Source organism: Colius striatus, chromosome 1, assembly GCF_028858725.1.
Source record: "Colius striatus isolate bColStr4 chromosome 1, bColStr4.1.hap1, whole genome shotgun sequence".
Classification (NCBI taxonomy): domain Eukaryota; kingdom Metazoa; phylum Chordata; class Aves; order Coliiformes; family Coliidae; genus Colius; species Colius striatus.
Window position 1 is genome coordinate 59,569,272 of NC_084759.1, and position 17,104 is coordinate 59,586,375.

Below are 17,104 nucleotides of genomic sequence, written 5' to 3' on the forward strand. Positions count from 1 at the left end.
AGTGGAAATGACTTCCCATGATCTCTGAACTGGAAGGAGCATTGGCAGAAGGCAACAGTCACCGGATGGTAATGGATTAGTCACAAACACACATGCCATGTGGTACATGCCATGCAGTGTGTGTGAGTGTCCAAAGCCCATGGCCATAGCTCATGGTTGTCATGACAGCCCAGAGGCTGGCAATGCCTGGGAATTCATTGGCCAGCACAAGATCCCTCTTCACCACAGTTAGAAATGGATGCCGGGGGAAAAGTGCTGAGTGCGAGGTCTCATGGGCTTAAAGCCAAATGCAAACAGCCACATCTGTGTTTACAGCACAGAAATAAGCAGGTTTTCCTCCTTCAATCAATTTTTTTCTGTCCTGATTTTACATTAAATTCACTGTCACAGAGTACTCTTCCCAAGAAAGCTGTATATAAAACAGCAATTGAAACGTCATTGTATTCAGAAAATGTTCACATGTGCAGTCAGATGCTGTTAAGATCACGCTCACTTTCCTGGGAAACTTCTTTGCCATTTGTTTCTGATAAGCATAACAGACTGACAGCATCCCTTAAAGACATGACAACAAGTAACATATTCTAAAGTGCAGTTTGTATTCTTTGCTTCCACTCTCACAGACAGTATATCCCTCTACTCCCTCCTAGGCATGTACTTTTTCTGAAGCCTCTTTTGAACAAAGTCTGCATTAGCTGTCACTTGTGTTGTTACTTGCTGCATAATTTTCAGATGTGTTACCACCTGGCTGCATTGAGGATATTTTTTCCTCCCGTGCTTACAACACCTACAAAAAACTCTGCTGTTCCTCTTCAACAGCAGGTAAAGATCTTGGTGCAGGGGCTCTATGTGCTGGCTGCCAGTGCCCTTCAGTCCTGGAGCTGCCTAGAGAATGGACACAGACCTCCAGTCTGCACTTTTGCCCTGGCACCAGTATGCCACAGAAGGGCATCACAGTAAAACATGCCTGATGCCAATGAAAAGCCCCTTTATGCAGAGGAAGTTCTCTGCTGGTAGTTTCCAAGTGCACTGGAGCCCTTCGCTAGTGCTGGAGCCATGCAAAGTGTTCAGAGCAGCACAGAAAATCCAGTCAGAGCAGCACGTGTCCTGAAGGCTGCAGAGCTGTGTGTTGGTGGAAGGCTGCAGAGCTGTGTGTTCGTGGATAGGTACTGCTTCAGCCGCAGGAATCACAGGGGTTAGAACCTTGCAGGGAGTTATCTGGGGGTGTTTCTGTGGTTTGGGAAGAGGAATTCGCCTCTTCTTACTGTGCACAGCCTGCAGAAATGAGCAGGGGTATAATGGGCTAAGCTACTTGGAGCAAAAGTTGACAAGTCATCTTCCAAGTTTTTCATCTCTATATTCCCTGCTTTCCAAGTTGTGATGCAATGTCAGTATATATATAGTAAAAAAAAAGTCTATACATTATGTTTCCACACCTACCTCAGAAATTTCCTTCTGACTGAACTAAGTACTCTGGCAGCATGAAAAAAATACAGCCATTTGTATGGTAAGAAAGTTTACAAACAACTTGGTGATCTAAATTGCCTAGTGTCTTAATCCAAATCTGCATACATACCTTGTGTAGATGTCCAAGCAAAGAAAAAGCAACTGGGGGCAAAACAACCCTGAGGATTTCCTTTGATGCAGTCTGCAGTGCAGAAATGTGGTTTGGGGTTTTCTCACCCATTTTTAATTAAGCTTAATAATAATATATGGATTCTTGAATGTATTTCGATGGTTGCTCATGGTGATTAAAACAAATCCACAGCTGCTACAGGGCTCCGTGGAGCAGCTTCCTTCTGCCAGCCCTGGGCATGAGAGCAGAACTGGATCTGACACCATTTGCATTAGTGTAAATATTAATACAACCCAAACAGTTTCAATGCAACAACAACTCTTGCACACGAATGGAAATTATTAGTAAAGTCTTCTGAAAATGAAACCACTTTTATATGGGGCACTTTGAAGCCTATAGAGTTAATTCTATATGAGAATTAAACCAACTCTGAAACTCTGAGGTCTCAGTGAAATTAGAATTTGCATGAGTTTTTGGGAAAGTAAAAAAAAAACAAACAAAAATTTACTTTTATCGATATTGAGATGGGATCATCAAACTTTTTTTTCAGCCTGGGGGCAGGTTGAGTCTTTTAGCAGTGGCATATATATTAACACCATAAATTTCCATTGGTTTTCATTTTGCTTACCAGTTAAATGCATACAGTCCAATCATAAAAATACAGAACATTATGAGTAACTGGTTTTACTTGGATAGCTAAAACTAGATCCCTAAAGCAAATGGTCTTGATAAGGTTTTGATAGTTGGTCTTGATAGTTGGTGCCTTCAATTGATAGTTGCTGAAACTCTTACTAAAGTGCATCCCATGAGGCCAAGCCTGTAGCTGTCTGATCAGTAAGACACTCTGGCTGATTATTCTTTTCAAGGTTTGCTCTTTTCCTAGACCAATACTATATTCTCATGAAAGAGCAGAAACAGTGAGCTTGAAAGTTATTTTCCTTTAAAAGTGTAGAACAAAAATTCTGTGGGGGAAAAAACAATGTGTGTATATGTGTTTTCTCCAACATGGGAGTTCTGATCCAGGGTAGATACTGTGTTTTTATATAATTATGAGTGGGGCCATAAAAGAAAAAATGACCCAGTACGAGCATGTACATTAATCAAACCCTATGCAATCTGAGGCACGGAAGGAGAACAGCAGCAGGGCAAAATGCATTATGATTTGCACTGATTGAAAGAAACTGTTCCATGTCTGTTCAGCCAAATCATACGTGCCAGTTTCTGAAGGGAAAATGAAGTAATGAACATACTTAATTTCTTTTTTTTTTTCCTTTTCTCCTATTGTCTCCAGTCTTTCAAACAGTTTGATAAATCCCCCAAAGCTACAGACATAACAAATTTTTGATGGTTTGAGGTTGCAGACCCATTCATGCGTCTGAGCTGGGGTTCCAGAACATCTCTATTAATTTTCATGGGAGCAGTCCTCTGCAGTCTTTTTTGCTCTGCTGAACACTTCTAATTTTGATTCATTCGGTTCACATTCTGAGCTGAAAGCATTACAAGAAAAAGGTTTGTTGCAAAGGCTTCATTAACTCATTGGGAATTTGCCATACTGGCCAAAACCTTGGGAGTGAATTTCTTCTTTGTTATTGTTCATATTCCTTCACTATTCTATCCCTCAGTTCATGCCTTCAATAGAGATAATAATGAGGCCCTAATCTTCAACAATTTATTTGACAATCTAAGAAGCACTGGAAACAAGCAAATGACAATCATATTCCATATATTTTACACTGCATGTATTTCACAGGCTTTAATGTGTGTGTTAGTGATGCTGAATGTGGTTCTAGAGGAGATTAGTTGGTTAGCCACCTTTCCTTCAGCTATAGAAGCAATTCTCCTCTAGAAAGCCAATATGTTTCCAAGTGGTGAAGAACAGGAGTGTGCAAAACGAACAGATAAGATGAAGACCTTGTCTTTAACAGGGCTTAAATGAGGTTAAGAAAGTGTCAAACCAAGTTAGATCTGTTGCTCTCATCCTTATAAGCAAGGAATTATTTCTACCACAAGCTGGCCTGCACACAAGACCTTCTCCACTGAATACTAGTAGCCAGTTTGGAGACAGAAGGCAGGTAAATGAAACCAACTCCACAGGGTACGGAAAGATTACTAATGACAGAGTCTGCAACTCCCATTTTATGATACCTTCATAGTGCCACAAGGCATAGAAGGCAGGAAAAAATGACCTTGGGTTGTTTCTACATTGTGGGAGTTCCCTCCTCTCCCTATCCCTTAAAAAAATGTGACACTGTGTTTTTATGATCTAACACACTTCTTTGCCAAACCATTTTAGGAGCATGTTCTGGAAAACCCCAAGCATTTTTCCTGTGCTACCTCAGTTTTCCAAAGAATGAAGAACAGATTTCTTTTTCCTGGCTCACTTAATTGCATCCGGACGCTTCCTAGAAAGTGTAAAAAGAACCGCCTGTGTCCCCAATCAACCTCAGAGGGCCACCTGGTCAGTGCAACTGTTCAGTGAATAAGATCGTCTGCCATGGCTCTGCTGAGCTCTTGTTACCACCAACTCTCACAAAATAACCAGGTGGAAAACCTAGGCAAAAATCTAGAGAAACTTTGAAGTCTGGAGGGAGATTTTTACCATTGTTCCAGGATGTTGTTGCCTTATGGGTTGCTTTCTTCTCCCTCCATCTTGGTATTGCCATACTTTGAGTCGATGTTTTGCATGCTCAAGTAGGACACTGAGGTTTCTATTTTGCACGCCACCAGCCAAACGTTCAAGCCAATATACTCATGATGGCACGCTCATGGCTTTTTTCCAGGGTCTAATATGTCAAGAAGCATAAAGCATGAGCAACTGTGACCAGCTGCCCTCCCATCCTACTCCATGGACACCAAAAAATGCAGAACCTGAAACTTGGCAAATGGATGTATTCCAAGGATTTGGATGAAGAAACTGGATCCTTCTGCACTCCCTCAGGTACATGAACAAAGTAGTACTGGAGGAAAGTTTTGCAACATAGCTGAGTAAAATGACACATGAGGAAAGTGAGTGCTAATCTCCAACTTGAAATAATATTTCAGGTCTGTAACATTTTGCTAATTAATTATACACACATTTTATGATAATTGGCTAATTCTCTTTTTAACTTTGGCTGATGACAGTACACAAGAAACTTTTCCATGCACTGGTCACTCAGACTCTTAGTATCTAACCTCATTTCAGGCTGATGTTATTATCCTTTGCTTCCTTTCTCTTGCAGGTTTTGATTAGTGATAGAACAGCTCTTACAACCCTGCGGTTTTCAAGTTTCTTTTACAGCCTGTTGTATGAGAGTTCAGCCAGTAAATTATTTGACTGGTTTTCCTTCTCCCTTCCTTTATTAATTTGCTACCAAAAGAGACACAAAAATAGTCAGAATTTATCCTCATAAAAGCTGAAATTTTGCTCTGAAATGGTAAGCATCTCAGTATTGTATCATTCTCAATGTGTTGGCTCATTACTATTCTTGGCAGTGAGGCTAAGATCACAGGTTAATATTTCTCTCGAATTTCTGTAGAGTGAGTTCAGTTAGGATAACGCAAAAATAAAATATCTATAACTTAACTGGTATTCCTAGGGCTAGGGTTAGAGTCAGGGTTAGAGTTTCATCTCAGTGTGGCATAATAAATGTGTGATGATCACTTGTAGATATTTATTAACAAGTCAGCTGTTCCATTCTTTATCACTCCTGGAGGAGAGGCATTGAATCCTGATGGCCACTGTGTCTCTTATCTCAAGTCCTTCTGTCACTTACTCATATGCCTTGATAGTTGTGTTCTGCTTTGTTATCTGAAGAGGCATGTCCAAGTTCAGTGAACACTGAATTATTACCACTGATCTGTGGGAGCCTGAAAGTTACCCACAGTAGTCAGAGCTAGTACCCTGTGTTCTCTTTAAGGAAAATGGAAGGAAACAGAGGAATTTTCTCTCTTAGTTGCCTGACTTTTCATGGACATTCATTTTAGGATGCCACATGCCATCTTTCATGGTACATTTCCCTGGTCATTGATTATAAAAAGAGAATGTGATGACAATCTGTGGTTAAATGTTTTACCTTCAGACACTCAAATTAAAGCAAGTAAGTTCTACCTTTCAACCTTCATAGAGAATCCACCCACCAAAAGGCTTTGGACATGTGTATAAGCAAATACACACTAGTGTTGTCATAGCATGTGGTGTAAGCTGAAATCTGATTCTGTCTACAATCCCAAATGGAGATCAGTGTGTCCCTATTTCCTCAAAAGGCTTTTGTGTAGAAGGGACCTGACAAAGCAGCTATAGTCATGAAAAAAATTTCTAGTCTATCCACATATTCTCAGAACAGTACGAGTGCCATCAAACACAGAGTTTATGTGTTCTGGTTCAGAGTTTATTGTAGCTAAAAAGTGGATGAAGAGGGTTTCCTTCCCTGGCCTATGGATGACCACAGCCCAGCCAAAATAAGAAAATCTTTTCTCCCTGGCAAAGGAAGGAATTTAGTTCTTGAAGGCAGATGTTGAAATGCTTATAGTCTCAATCACCATAGCTATTTGGTCCAGTGCAGGTGAGTCAGAGACCTTAAAAGGCCGACACTTCTCACAGCTCACAAATTCTGCTTGGAGAGAGAGTAAGAAGCGATCCAGTGAACACAGTTCAGCAATGGGTAAAAATGCAGAATCCAAAAAGAGAAGAGCAAAAAAGGACCTTGTAGAAATACTTGAAATCCTAAATAATAATTTCCCCTTTTTTCTTAAAAAGCAACAAATTCTCTCATACCTTTACAAAGAAGGCAAAAAATATTTCTGTAGAAGTAGTACCTACAGGTTCTGGCCAAGACCCACAGCCCTGGCTGTGCTGGACACTGAATAACATCACCATAACATCTGTCCCAGTAAGCTCCCCTCACCCTCATTGCAGGGAGCTAACTTCGATCCAGAACACGTGTAGATGCATTCATACTATCTGTAGCTAGTAAGCATGTCCAAGAGAGTCAAGTGGTGTGCCAGCAAACATGGCTATAGGAACTTTGGATGAGGGTATGCTCCAGCTGCCCAGGAAGGTGTGCTCCAGCTTTGGTTCTTCAAGTCTTTTGGCTTAATCTTAACTTTGAACACATCAACACCTTCCTACCGCACCCTGGCAATCAGTTTGCACAGTCAAAGTTATACAGGTGGATGTATCTGTGCAGGTCTTGCCCTGAGAAAATGCATAAGGCAAAGTGGAAAGAGGCAATGAAATGCATCCCCTCTTACCCTTGTATTCCCCATTTGTACTTTTAATGTAAAGGATATTTTCAGCAAACTGTATGAGCATATTCACACAAACGTAGATTGACGTGCCTGTGTTGTGTGTTGGGAAGAAAGCATTTTGAGAATCAGAAAGCCACCATCTGTACATGATCTTCAATACTTGCAGACCATCTTGTGGTATTCTGCTGAAAGCTTTCAGCAGCATGAGAAGGATTTTTGAGTATAGTTACAGCTTCATAAAGGCTTCTCCTTGGTGGACGTTCACCAAGCTAGACCCAGAAGCTCTTTAAATTTCTTTTCTGCAAGTGGATTCCAACACTGCTGTTTTAATTCATCTCTCAGCTACATTTATGAGTCATGAGACTTAGATATCTCTTCTTGGAAGAAATGAGTCCTCACAGTTCAGCTGCTGCAGGACAAGAGACTCTTCACCCTTGTGCAGCGTCTCTAGCAGCCCCTTGCCCCTAGCTCAAAGCTTGTGAGCATTTGGGCGTTCCATTTTCTCACTGCTGTCACCTGTGGCAAGTGAGACAAAGAGTCACACAGACTTGTAGTCACTCCAAAAATAATTTCTTTTTATTTTGACTAAAGGAAATATTGGAAGAACTGTGTAAAAGCAAAAGGCAAAAGCCAAGTGCTATCCTTCCAATTCAACCTTTTATTATATGATGGTGTGGTGTACATTCAAGGATGGATAAAGAAGGAATGAGGAGACTTGCTCTATGATGAATAAAGGCACCAAATCAGTTCACAAACACAAAAACTGGACCATTTTCAAAAAAGTCAGGTGCACAGTGAGTGGAAGCTTTTCCAAGTGTCGTGCTTATAGAGCAGCCAGCAGATGTTGTACCTCTATGTCTGAGCAACCAGCTGTCTTCTCATCAGTATTAAGTGTTCAGCTGACATTAAAGGGACATACAGATTAAAACTGAGAGCTCAGAAAACTGAGCAGCTTTTTTGAAGTTTGCCATGTCTACAAATTATTGCAAATGCTTCTTTTTTTCTTTAACAAAGGTGTTAATGAATACTTTAAAAATGGGAAGAACAATCACACACACAAAAAAAGTTCAGTAATAACATATAAATAATCTTAAGCAACAAATGTGGAAAACACATATGAAAATGACATCATAATATTTCAAGAGATTAGTATAAAAATTACGGGAAAGAGACAGAAGTGGCTGCCAAAGGCCTCTGAATAGACTCCTATTAACCTCTTGCCCTTCTTAGATTTTGTGACCTGCTTTGTAAAGTAGTTAGGGATTTGCATAAAATATCTGACAGCTAAAAACAAAAATGATATCACTTTTACAATACAAATATAGAGATTATTTGGTATAATATGACATAGATCAAAGAGCATTGAGGTTCAGATACTCAGTCTGACTCAACCCTGACTCCATACAATGTGGGAAGTCAGATGTTGTTGTTCCTATTACTTCCCTGAGTCTCCTTTCCATCTAAAGAAAACCGAGATACATGAAAAAGGGGAGGCAACAGGTCCCCTGGTGTAAGCAATCAGTGACTATTAATACTGGATTTAACTTTGAATGCATCTGCAACACAGTTTTGATATCAAGGCAAAGAAAAATGGAAGCCCTACTTTCATGGACTTCAAATATCTTTGCAAATGTTAGTATATTCTTATTTTTAAGGAATGAAATGAACCCCTCTTTCAAGAACTGAACCAGTAGATTGACTTTTAGACGACTAGGCTAACTTTTAAATTACAAGAATTAGGTGAAAAGAATTTCACTGTAAGAGTGAAGTTTGGTTCAAAGCTTCTTTTATTTTATATTAGGAGGAGATAAAGGCTGAGACAAGGTGAGCAACTCTGAAAGCAGAAGTGTTCCAGGGGTAATGGGCTGTAGAGAAAAAGGTGAGCAGCTGGAGGGAAAACTGAACAAACTTGCGTCCTGCAAATAATCTAACGTGGATTCTGCATGAATTGGATTTGAGTACCAGTATCTTAGTCAAATGTTGTCCTTTTTCTCTAGCTAAATGCAGATAAGAAATTTGGAACTGTAATAAGTTTCTGGTGCTGACTGCAACATCCTATATACGTCCTTCATTCTTCCATTTGTACAGGTAACAGAAACATGGCATCTGAACTTATACCCTACTTTTGATCAGTAGGTGTATTTAGGGAAAATAATATACAGACCATTACTTTTCAGTGCAAAGTTTCCAGTGCAAATGCCTAACCCTACTTGCAGAAGGCTTCTCCTTTATGTTTGCCTTGTCTTATGCTCCTTGAAATGACCTGTGGAATCCCAGAGATGCTCAGAGCATGGACAGAAAACTAGAAATTTAGAGGGTTCCTTTCCCTCTTCCCATAGTTAGCAGCTTAGGGACTTGCTGGACTAAAGGCTGTACCTTTACCACCGTACGTAACGGTTCCTGTCGCCTGTTAATTTCTGTTATCCCTCTCCATCAGTTTGTCCTTGAACTCCACATTTATTCTCTGCGCTTTTTGATCCCTCATCAAATATATCCTTGTCTTCATTGTCAAGGACTTTACTAGCATACTTGCACTACACTGTTATCCATCAATCTCTATAAAGATGCTGATTCCAGTCATCAATCTGTTGCATTTCCCAATGTATCCCTTTGGCACTTCCTCTCCTGCAACCATCACACATGGGAGAATACCCATATATTTATGCAGTGAATGCATTGTGCTTTTCAAAGCTTTCCAGAAAAAATCTTTTCCTAATGCTGCAGGTGTTCTGGAAGTACTGTCACCCCCATGCTGACCAATAATGACTTCTCAGTTCTCTCTGCGTTTTTGTGTCTGCTTGTTTGTATCTACCCAAATGTTGTCTCGTATACTTGAATTGTAAGGTTTACTGGGACCCTGTCTTCTTTACACAATTCCTAGTGCCTTGCAGCCTTGATCAGTGAGTAGTGCTTCCAAGTGTGACAGGAAATACAGGCAAGGATTCTGACAAAAAAAATAGAAGTTCTCACTGTTCTTCTGATATTTGCAGTGCTGGTATTTGCTAAACTTTTTGGTGTTTGAGACAGGGAGGATGACTCCTTCAGAAAAGTAGGCAAAAAATCACCTGCAGGATTTAAGCATAGTTTGGATGCAAGAAACTAAAAGACAAATTTCGATCTAAAGATGATACTCAGTTTATAACTCTGCTTGACAGTTGGAAGAATCATGCTGTCTATAATGATTACAAAGGGTATATGAAAAACAAAATCTTTTGTTGGGTAGATAGCAGAGCATAGTGGTACATATGGGTTATGAGAATCACTTCTCTTTCAAGCTCTCTTGCTTAAAAGTGAGGAAGGGAAAGAAAAGATTCATAGCACTGCAACTTGCCAGGCTGCCTGTGTTTGCATGGACAATGGGCTGTACATCAGTCCCTTTGCCCATTTGGGGAATGTAAGAGGCTCAGAAGTCCAGGCCCAGAACACCGATCTCATGAAGGGACCTAATAATAACTAATGTAAAAGTACACTGTTATGTACTGAAGATGATCCTGTAGTCCCTAAATTCCAGCACTGACAGCTACTGTTTTTGTAGAACATGTCTGTGGCACGCTGCCAAGGGACAGTGAGAACCTTTCAGAGGCAGATTTTTGCCCACAGCAGATGGAAGTAACAGCTTTTAGTTGCAAACAGAAACCTAACAACAGCAAGAAAGGACACAAACTTGTAGAAATAGTGACACAGACAAAGCTGATGATGCTTTTAAAGCAGATGTATACTATTAATACCTTGTGAATGGAATGTGCAATGAGCAGTGAAGGACCAAGAATCTTCTTATGAAGTGCAAGTCAATTATCTCTGCATATATCTTCTTATTTCAGTCAATGGTATCTAGTCTTAATATCCACTGTTAAGTACTTGTATTGTATTTCACAGCTCTTACATTGAACTATACAAACATACTGTATTTCCAGAAATGCTTCATATTCATCTTATGTTCTACTGTGAAGTTAAGTTCTTACAATCCTTGTGCAACATAACAAAAAGATTTGTAACTTTGTTAGTGAACTCAGCAAAGAAAGAAAGAAAAATACATTGTAGGTCTCTTTGGCCTTTTTGTTTGTTTGTTTACCACTTACCTTTTAGATTAAGTAGAGGTTAAAATAAAAGAGGGAGGTTAAGTATGTGAAGGAAGCACCCTTTCTCTTGGAAATGAGTGAGATACAGATGTTAGTGCTGGAGCTATAAAACATTTTTTTAGCCTTCCCTGTATGTTCCATATACACTTCATACATACAAAGTGCCAGGGCCATTATGCCACGTCTTTTCAAGTAACAATGTTTACTACAGACATATCTAGCCAATCTTATCAAAGAGCCCTGAGTCCTACAGCTCCTGTGCATAACCTCACAGAGAAGACTGATAGTGAGCCTTGCAGAGAGATTCTTGGGCTTTCCAGGAACAACTCATGCCACGTTTATGTCCTTCATATGACTACCATATGAAGCAAGCAAGTACATGAGCAGCTTTTGGGACATTCAAAGAGGTTTGCACTGAAGAAAGCATTGCATTCAGCTGTCCCAACTATCTGGTGTGTTTCTGTGTGGGCAAACTGGTTCATAATTTCCCCCTACCAACACAGTTACCAGAGATATGTGTGTGGTTCCTCTGGCTTCGGAAAACCCCAGGCATCTGGGTATGTGCCAAATTCCTGAAGTTTAAGTATCTTAGCAGCAGCAGGAATGGATCTTTGTCTGGCCTGATAAGTGTCTAATTTAGGATGAACTTGGTAGCTCTCCAGGCCCCAGTAACTCTAAGGACTTGATCTCCATTGCTTGAAATGGAAGTTTAGGAATGTGGCTCACAAGCAGTTACCTACATTTAATAGCTAAATTTAGATGTCTGCAATCTGGAGCTGCATTGCACTCCATATTTCCCATTACAGCTCATGACCTGGCAAAAATACTCATCCAGAAGCATCTTCTGAAACTCTTTGACCTCTTTTATTTCCACTTTTTCCACTACTCTGAAACAGTCCTCACACACCTCCACAATTAGGTCATCTTTGTCCTTTGTCACTTTGACCTTTAATTCTGAGTCTTTTTACTCAGACTGAATAGTCTAAGTACCTTTTTATAATAGACATGAGACCTGACAAGTCCAAAAAAACCAAAAATTCTGTGCCCAGGTTCTGCACACATGAGATGTTTGCAGGTTAATGTATCAGTGTCTTTTGCATCTTTGATATCCTGAAATCACTAGAGAGTAGTTAAGATTAATCTTACAGCTGGTAAACAAATCTAAGAAGACTTATGCCCTCAAGAAAACTGCTGTGCTAGTGGATTCTGGCTCAACAGGACTAAACCCAGGGTTGAACAGTCAAGGAAATACATGAGGAAACACAGACAGAAGAACTAACAACCTCAAGTATCTATTAGACTTGAGGAACAGTATTTTTTCCTGTCAAATATTTACTATCGTGATATGACTCAGTAATGTTTTTGCCTTGAAATAATGCAATGCTTTTGAAAAGTGGCTAAGTCACTTGGGTAATCACGATGAATTGTAACAGGTAATCAGCTTTAATAAACTAGCCTAAGAGGAAAGGAAGTAGATCCCCCACTTTGAGAAAGGAAAGACTTGAGATGTCAGCCTTGAACCACAGGTATCTGAATGATAGTTAAGCCAAAAATCCGTGGCAATTCTTTTTCCATGGTGAATTTGATAAAAGTGCTTTTGAACTTGATAAATACCGGGTGGATTAAGACTTTGTGTGCACAGCTGCAAATGGAAGGCATCAAATTTTATCTCAAAAGAACGGCATTCAGTTTGCTGACTTTCCTAACCACCAAACTCCTATCTGCTCTGAAGCATTATAAACGCTCTTCCAGAAAAAACAAGAGTGATTAATTTTTAATTCCCAATGCTTTCTTTCCCCCTTACACAGCTTCTTTGTAGAGAGAGACAGTTCCGAATGCCTGAGCAGAAGTGGTAGCCTATTAAATCCTTTTTAGGCTGTTACAACCTTAAAATGTGCCGCTTCAGTTGCCAGAACAGAGGCAGGAACAGTTACTAGAGGCCTCAGGGAGATGACTTTTTGTCTGTGAAAGGGAAATCTTTCTGCTTCTTGTGACAGAAGAACTGATAAGTGGCTGGATGGGGAGTGCGAGCAACAGCAATGGAAAGTGGACGCATACCATGCCAATATATCTCAGAGACCAGATGGAGTTTTTACTGAGCAAAATGTATATTTTATTACTCCCTAGGAGTGGATCAAATAGGTTCAGATAATCTGGTTTCCACATAACGGGAGGAAGCCTTCAGAGCCACTTAGAAGGCAGTGCCTTAAAAGACTTTTTTACAGCAGGTAACTTGCCAGCTGACAACTAGGATGAAGGCAGCTTACGGGCTAATTCTTTGGTCCTCTGCCATCACCTGCGGAAACTACTCACCTGCTTATGGCACATGTAGGATATTATATGGAAATGCACAGCAATCTGATAAAAGTGTGCAAGGCTTGGTGCCCAGCTGTGGTGCCTGCTCCACTGCAAGGTGTTCCCCCACGTTCAACACAGTGCTGAGATTCTCTTTGCAAAAGAAAACAACAGAGCAGGGGCCAAGGCATGATTTGCAGTGGGACAAACAAGTACTCAAGAGAAAAGAAGGAGACAGTGGGGATGCAAAGTTTAGAGGTGCTAGCCTGAAGGTGTATATAATTATAGAAGGGAGAAAATTAGAGGAATGTCCTGGAGTCCTTATTTGCAGAGTCAGGGTACCTGAAGAGAGCTTTTAGCCCTCCTTCCCCTGCAAGGTGTTGGAGAGGTAGGTTAGCATGGTAGATCAACCAAGACTGCAGGCTGGAGATGATACACCATGGTATTGCACCCTCACTTGAGCTCTGCATCTCTAGCCAAGTTTTGGCCTCAGCAGCTCAAGACACTCCAGCTCATTATCAATCTGCCGCTCATTCCCCTCACCACCATACCAGGCGTTGCCATGATTAGTCCTTGCTAAGGTGTCTGTTTTTTGCAGCACACATCTTCTCTTTTTCCTCCATCAGGGTCCTGCCTGGATAGATTTTGGTGAAGTGCAGGCTGTGTCTGCCTTACTACCAGAGGCAGCAGCCACTTCTTGTGCAGGGAGAGCAGGAGCAGAAGGGCCACTGTGGACAGCCTCAGTGTGTGGCAGGGGAGGCTGGATCCAACTGGCTCCAGCTGCTGATCCGCAGGGTGGTCAGCAAGGGAAGGGGCCCAAGAGTGGGCAGGTGAGGAGGGAGAGGAAAGGCTCTGGAGCAGCAGAGCACCAGCAGGATGTTGTCAGGGCAGTGAGACGTTCCCCTAACTGTATGGGCATGCAGAGACCTCTCCACTCACTGAGAGTTTTATCTTACTTTAATCTGTGGATGAGACTTGGTGTTGGTGTGAGACACTGGAAGACGGCAGGAGAGCAGAGTGTAGGAAGGGTAGGCTGTATGGGGTAGCAACACTGGCATGGGCTGCCTGAACTCTTTAATGAGAACCTATAGGTGACAGCAGGAGCTCAGGGGCAGAAGGGCTACCTGCCCCCCTTTCTCCCTGGCCACGCTTCCTCTTTCTTGACATTTGGCAACCCTAGTTCTGCAGAGCCATCTGTCAAGGCTCTCTTTCCCACATTCCCATGCAAAATTCACACCCTTCCTGATCTTTGCTGTTCCTGCATTAACTGCTCTTCATGAAAATGTGCTATTAGGAGAACAGGATTCATTGACATGGCATGCCTTTCTGGAGTAGATGTTAACAATAATAAAGGACAGAAAATGGAAATGTATGTTTGAAAAGTTTGTATTTGACATGAAAAAACAAGCTTCTTTGTGGAAAACCACTGGCCAAATGAAGTAACTTAAAACTGACGTAGGTTATTTGGGGCTTATCTGTTGTAGGCGCTTGGAAGATCTCTCTCTCGAGAGGCGGAGAGTACAGAAGAGGCAGGCACAGGGCAGAGTGAAAGGAGGTGCTTGTGTTAGCAGATAAAATCGCATGGCACAAGCAACAAGGCTGGAATAAAGCATCATCCATATTGTGTATGTAGTGATCTTGTCCCCTCAGTGGTTGGTGAGCTGAGTGATCTGTGCAGGCGGCCTGGTAATGTTGCCAGTAGTGGCAACACTTGTCTGTCAAAAATAGGTACCATTTAAATTATCATGATAGAATTAAAGCAATAAAATGTCTCTGATATCTCAACTTCTTAAAATGTCTGTAGTTACACTTGTGCAAAGATGCTTTCTACTGGGATAGTTATCCCTATACAGCAAGGAAAATCATTATTCTGATGTGTCATGTTTATAATGACATAGTTAAATCCACTCTCTTACCTTATTTTGGCTTTTATTTTAAATGACCTTCTTCACCCCCAATGGGATTAATTATACCAGTAAAACTTGTAAAGCTGGCCTTGGCTTGAAGAAAATTAATTGCTGCTGCCCATACATATATACAGCTGTGGCAACAAGAAGAAGAAATAATACACATGCATAGATACTGACTTCTGAGTAGAGGGCAATGAAAACATCTCCAGTACATGTGTTTAAAAAAACATCTGTATATTGAAGAGCAGTCGTATCAAAGGCTAGAGTATATTTTCCATATACAGTACCTCAGGAATATGTAACATGAACAACTCTCACAGGGAGGAAAGAGAATCACAGCTTTTTCCTTTGGGTAACAAAATTATGCACAACTCCAGAAGCAACTGAAGCCCAGACATCACCTGTGGCATTACAGCACTCTGAGACTGACTATAGACGCAAGGCCTAGGGGAGCTGTGGGAAAAGCAACTACAAAGCCTCCAGAAAAAGCATGGGGACGCAACTGCTAAAGCTGATATGCTGGATCTGTGAGGTGACTAGCAATATATCCTAGGAAAAAAAAAAGGGGGAAGCAAGGTACCCAAAAGAGGAACCTTTCAGCATTCAAATCCCTTTGTGGATATAGCATGTACTCTTCTTCTAGCAGTCATGTTCAATATATACTATGTGTTTAAGGTAAAACAAATTTATCTTTTACAAATCTGTTCATCATTCTGACTATCCCTGTCTCTCTTGAATGCATATAAAGCCGAGTTTTGAGCAAGGGGTTGACTTTTGTGTATGTAGAATGGATAAGACAATACCTAAGCAAAGCCTCTGGGCTCAGCTACCACACAATTAAAATATCATATAGCTATTGAACAGTAAAAAAAAAGATACAAATGAGCAGTATATTTCAGGCAGTGTTCTAAATTGTGTAAATTAATGGACTTGGCAAATGTCACCGTTTGTCACCAAAGGACAGAGCAAAAACAGTTTTATGGAAAACTGAGTAACTCCATTCTATTTACTTTCTTAGAGCATTGTTATTCCCTGTTGAAAAACAGACCATTTGTTTCAACTTTGTAGGTGATGCTTAAGCAAGTTTACATGCATTTGTTTGCACTAGGTATCAGCAACCTGTTTGGACAAGTTGAGTGAGCCCCCAAAACTCCTCTTCGCTCCTACTGCACTACATAGATCATTCTTATTGTCTCTTCTAAGGAGAAGACAAAACAGAAATGTTCTCTTTATTGCTTCCTTGATATCTGGGTTGGGTTTTGTTTACCATTAATACTCAGCAAAAAGAAAAAACCTTACACTTTACTTTGGATAAAACAAAACTTATCCAGTGGAGCATGGGGCTTTACAAATATTATACTGATTATGTCTAGAACTGATAGTGTCTGTACTGCCCTAGTAAAAATCTAAAGTGTTACAGAAGATACACGGACTAACTTATTACAGAGTGTTTAATCAGGTGTGGGGATATTTCTTCTCATTCACAGTATCCTTGCCCTTTCTCAGTTTATGTGATGTGCCTGTTTAATAAACCTTACAGGCAAACCAAAGCATGTCAATGTGCCTTTGTAACGGATTATTGTTAATTGCCTGCTGCCATCCTTTCTCTTGAATACGAAAATGCACAGAAGCGTAGTGGCAGGAATAGTTATTATAGCTTCAGGTGTTCTTAGTCTCTTTCTAGTTTCTTTGTAGCCTAGAGATATCAAAACTAACAGACTAAAATTTACAACATATAAAATCACATTTTGTCCTATACTAAGAGTTACATAGTATTTGGTGTGTGAAGCATGCTCATGCCACACACTTTAATGGCAGTAAATAGCACTGCTAAGAAAATCTGCAGGGCTGGCCCCCTTTTTATCCTAACTCATACACCATTAATGTCTTCTCTATTACTGCTATCAATTCTAATTCCTACAGTTCAGCTAAGTAAACATTCAAATGAAGTTAAGACTTTCCACTTTTTCATCTTTTTCACAATGAAAACTGTTTCTGGATTCTCATTTCAAAAACAA

General features: G+C 40.5%; 1 protein-coding gene across 1 annotated transcript in view; it reads left to right on the forward strand.

The window, feature by feature from the left end:
- NAXD (NAD(P)HX dehydratase) overlaps positions 1–17,104 on the forward strand; it is an 86,147-nt gene that overhangs the window by 15,002 nt on the left and 54,041 nt on the right. Inside the window, exon 2 of the mRNA XM_061996671.1 lies at positions 4,354–4,511. Within this exon, the coding sequence (XP_061852655.1) occupies positions 4,433–4,511 (79 nt within the window). The 5' untranslated portion in view covers positions 4,354–4,432. The remainder of the gene's footprint in view (positions 1–4,353; positions 4,512–17,104) is intronic.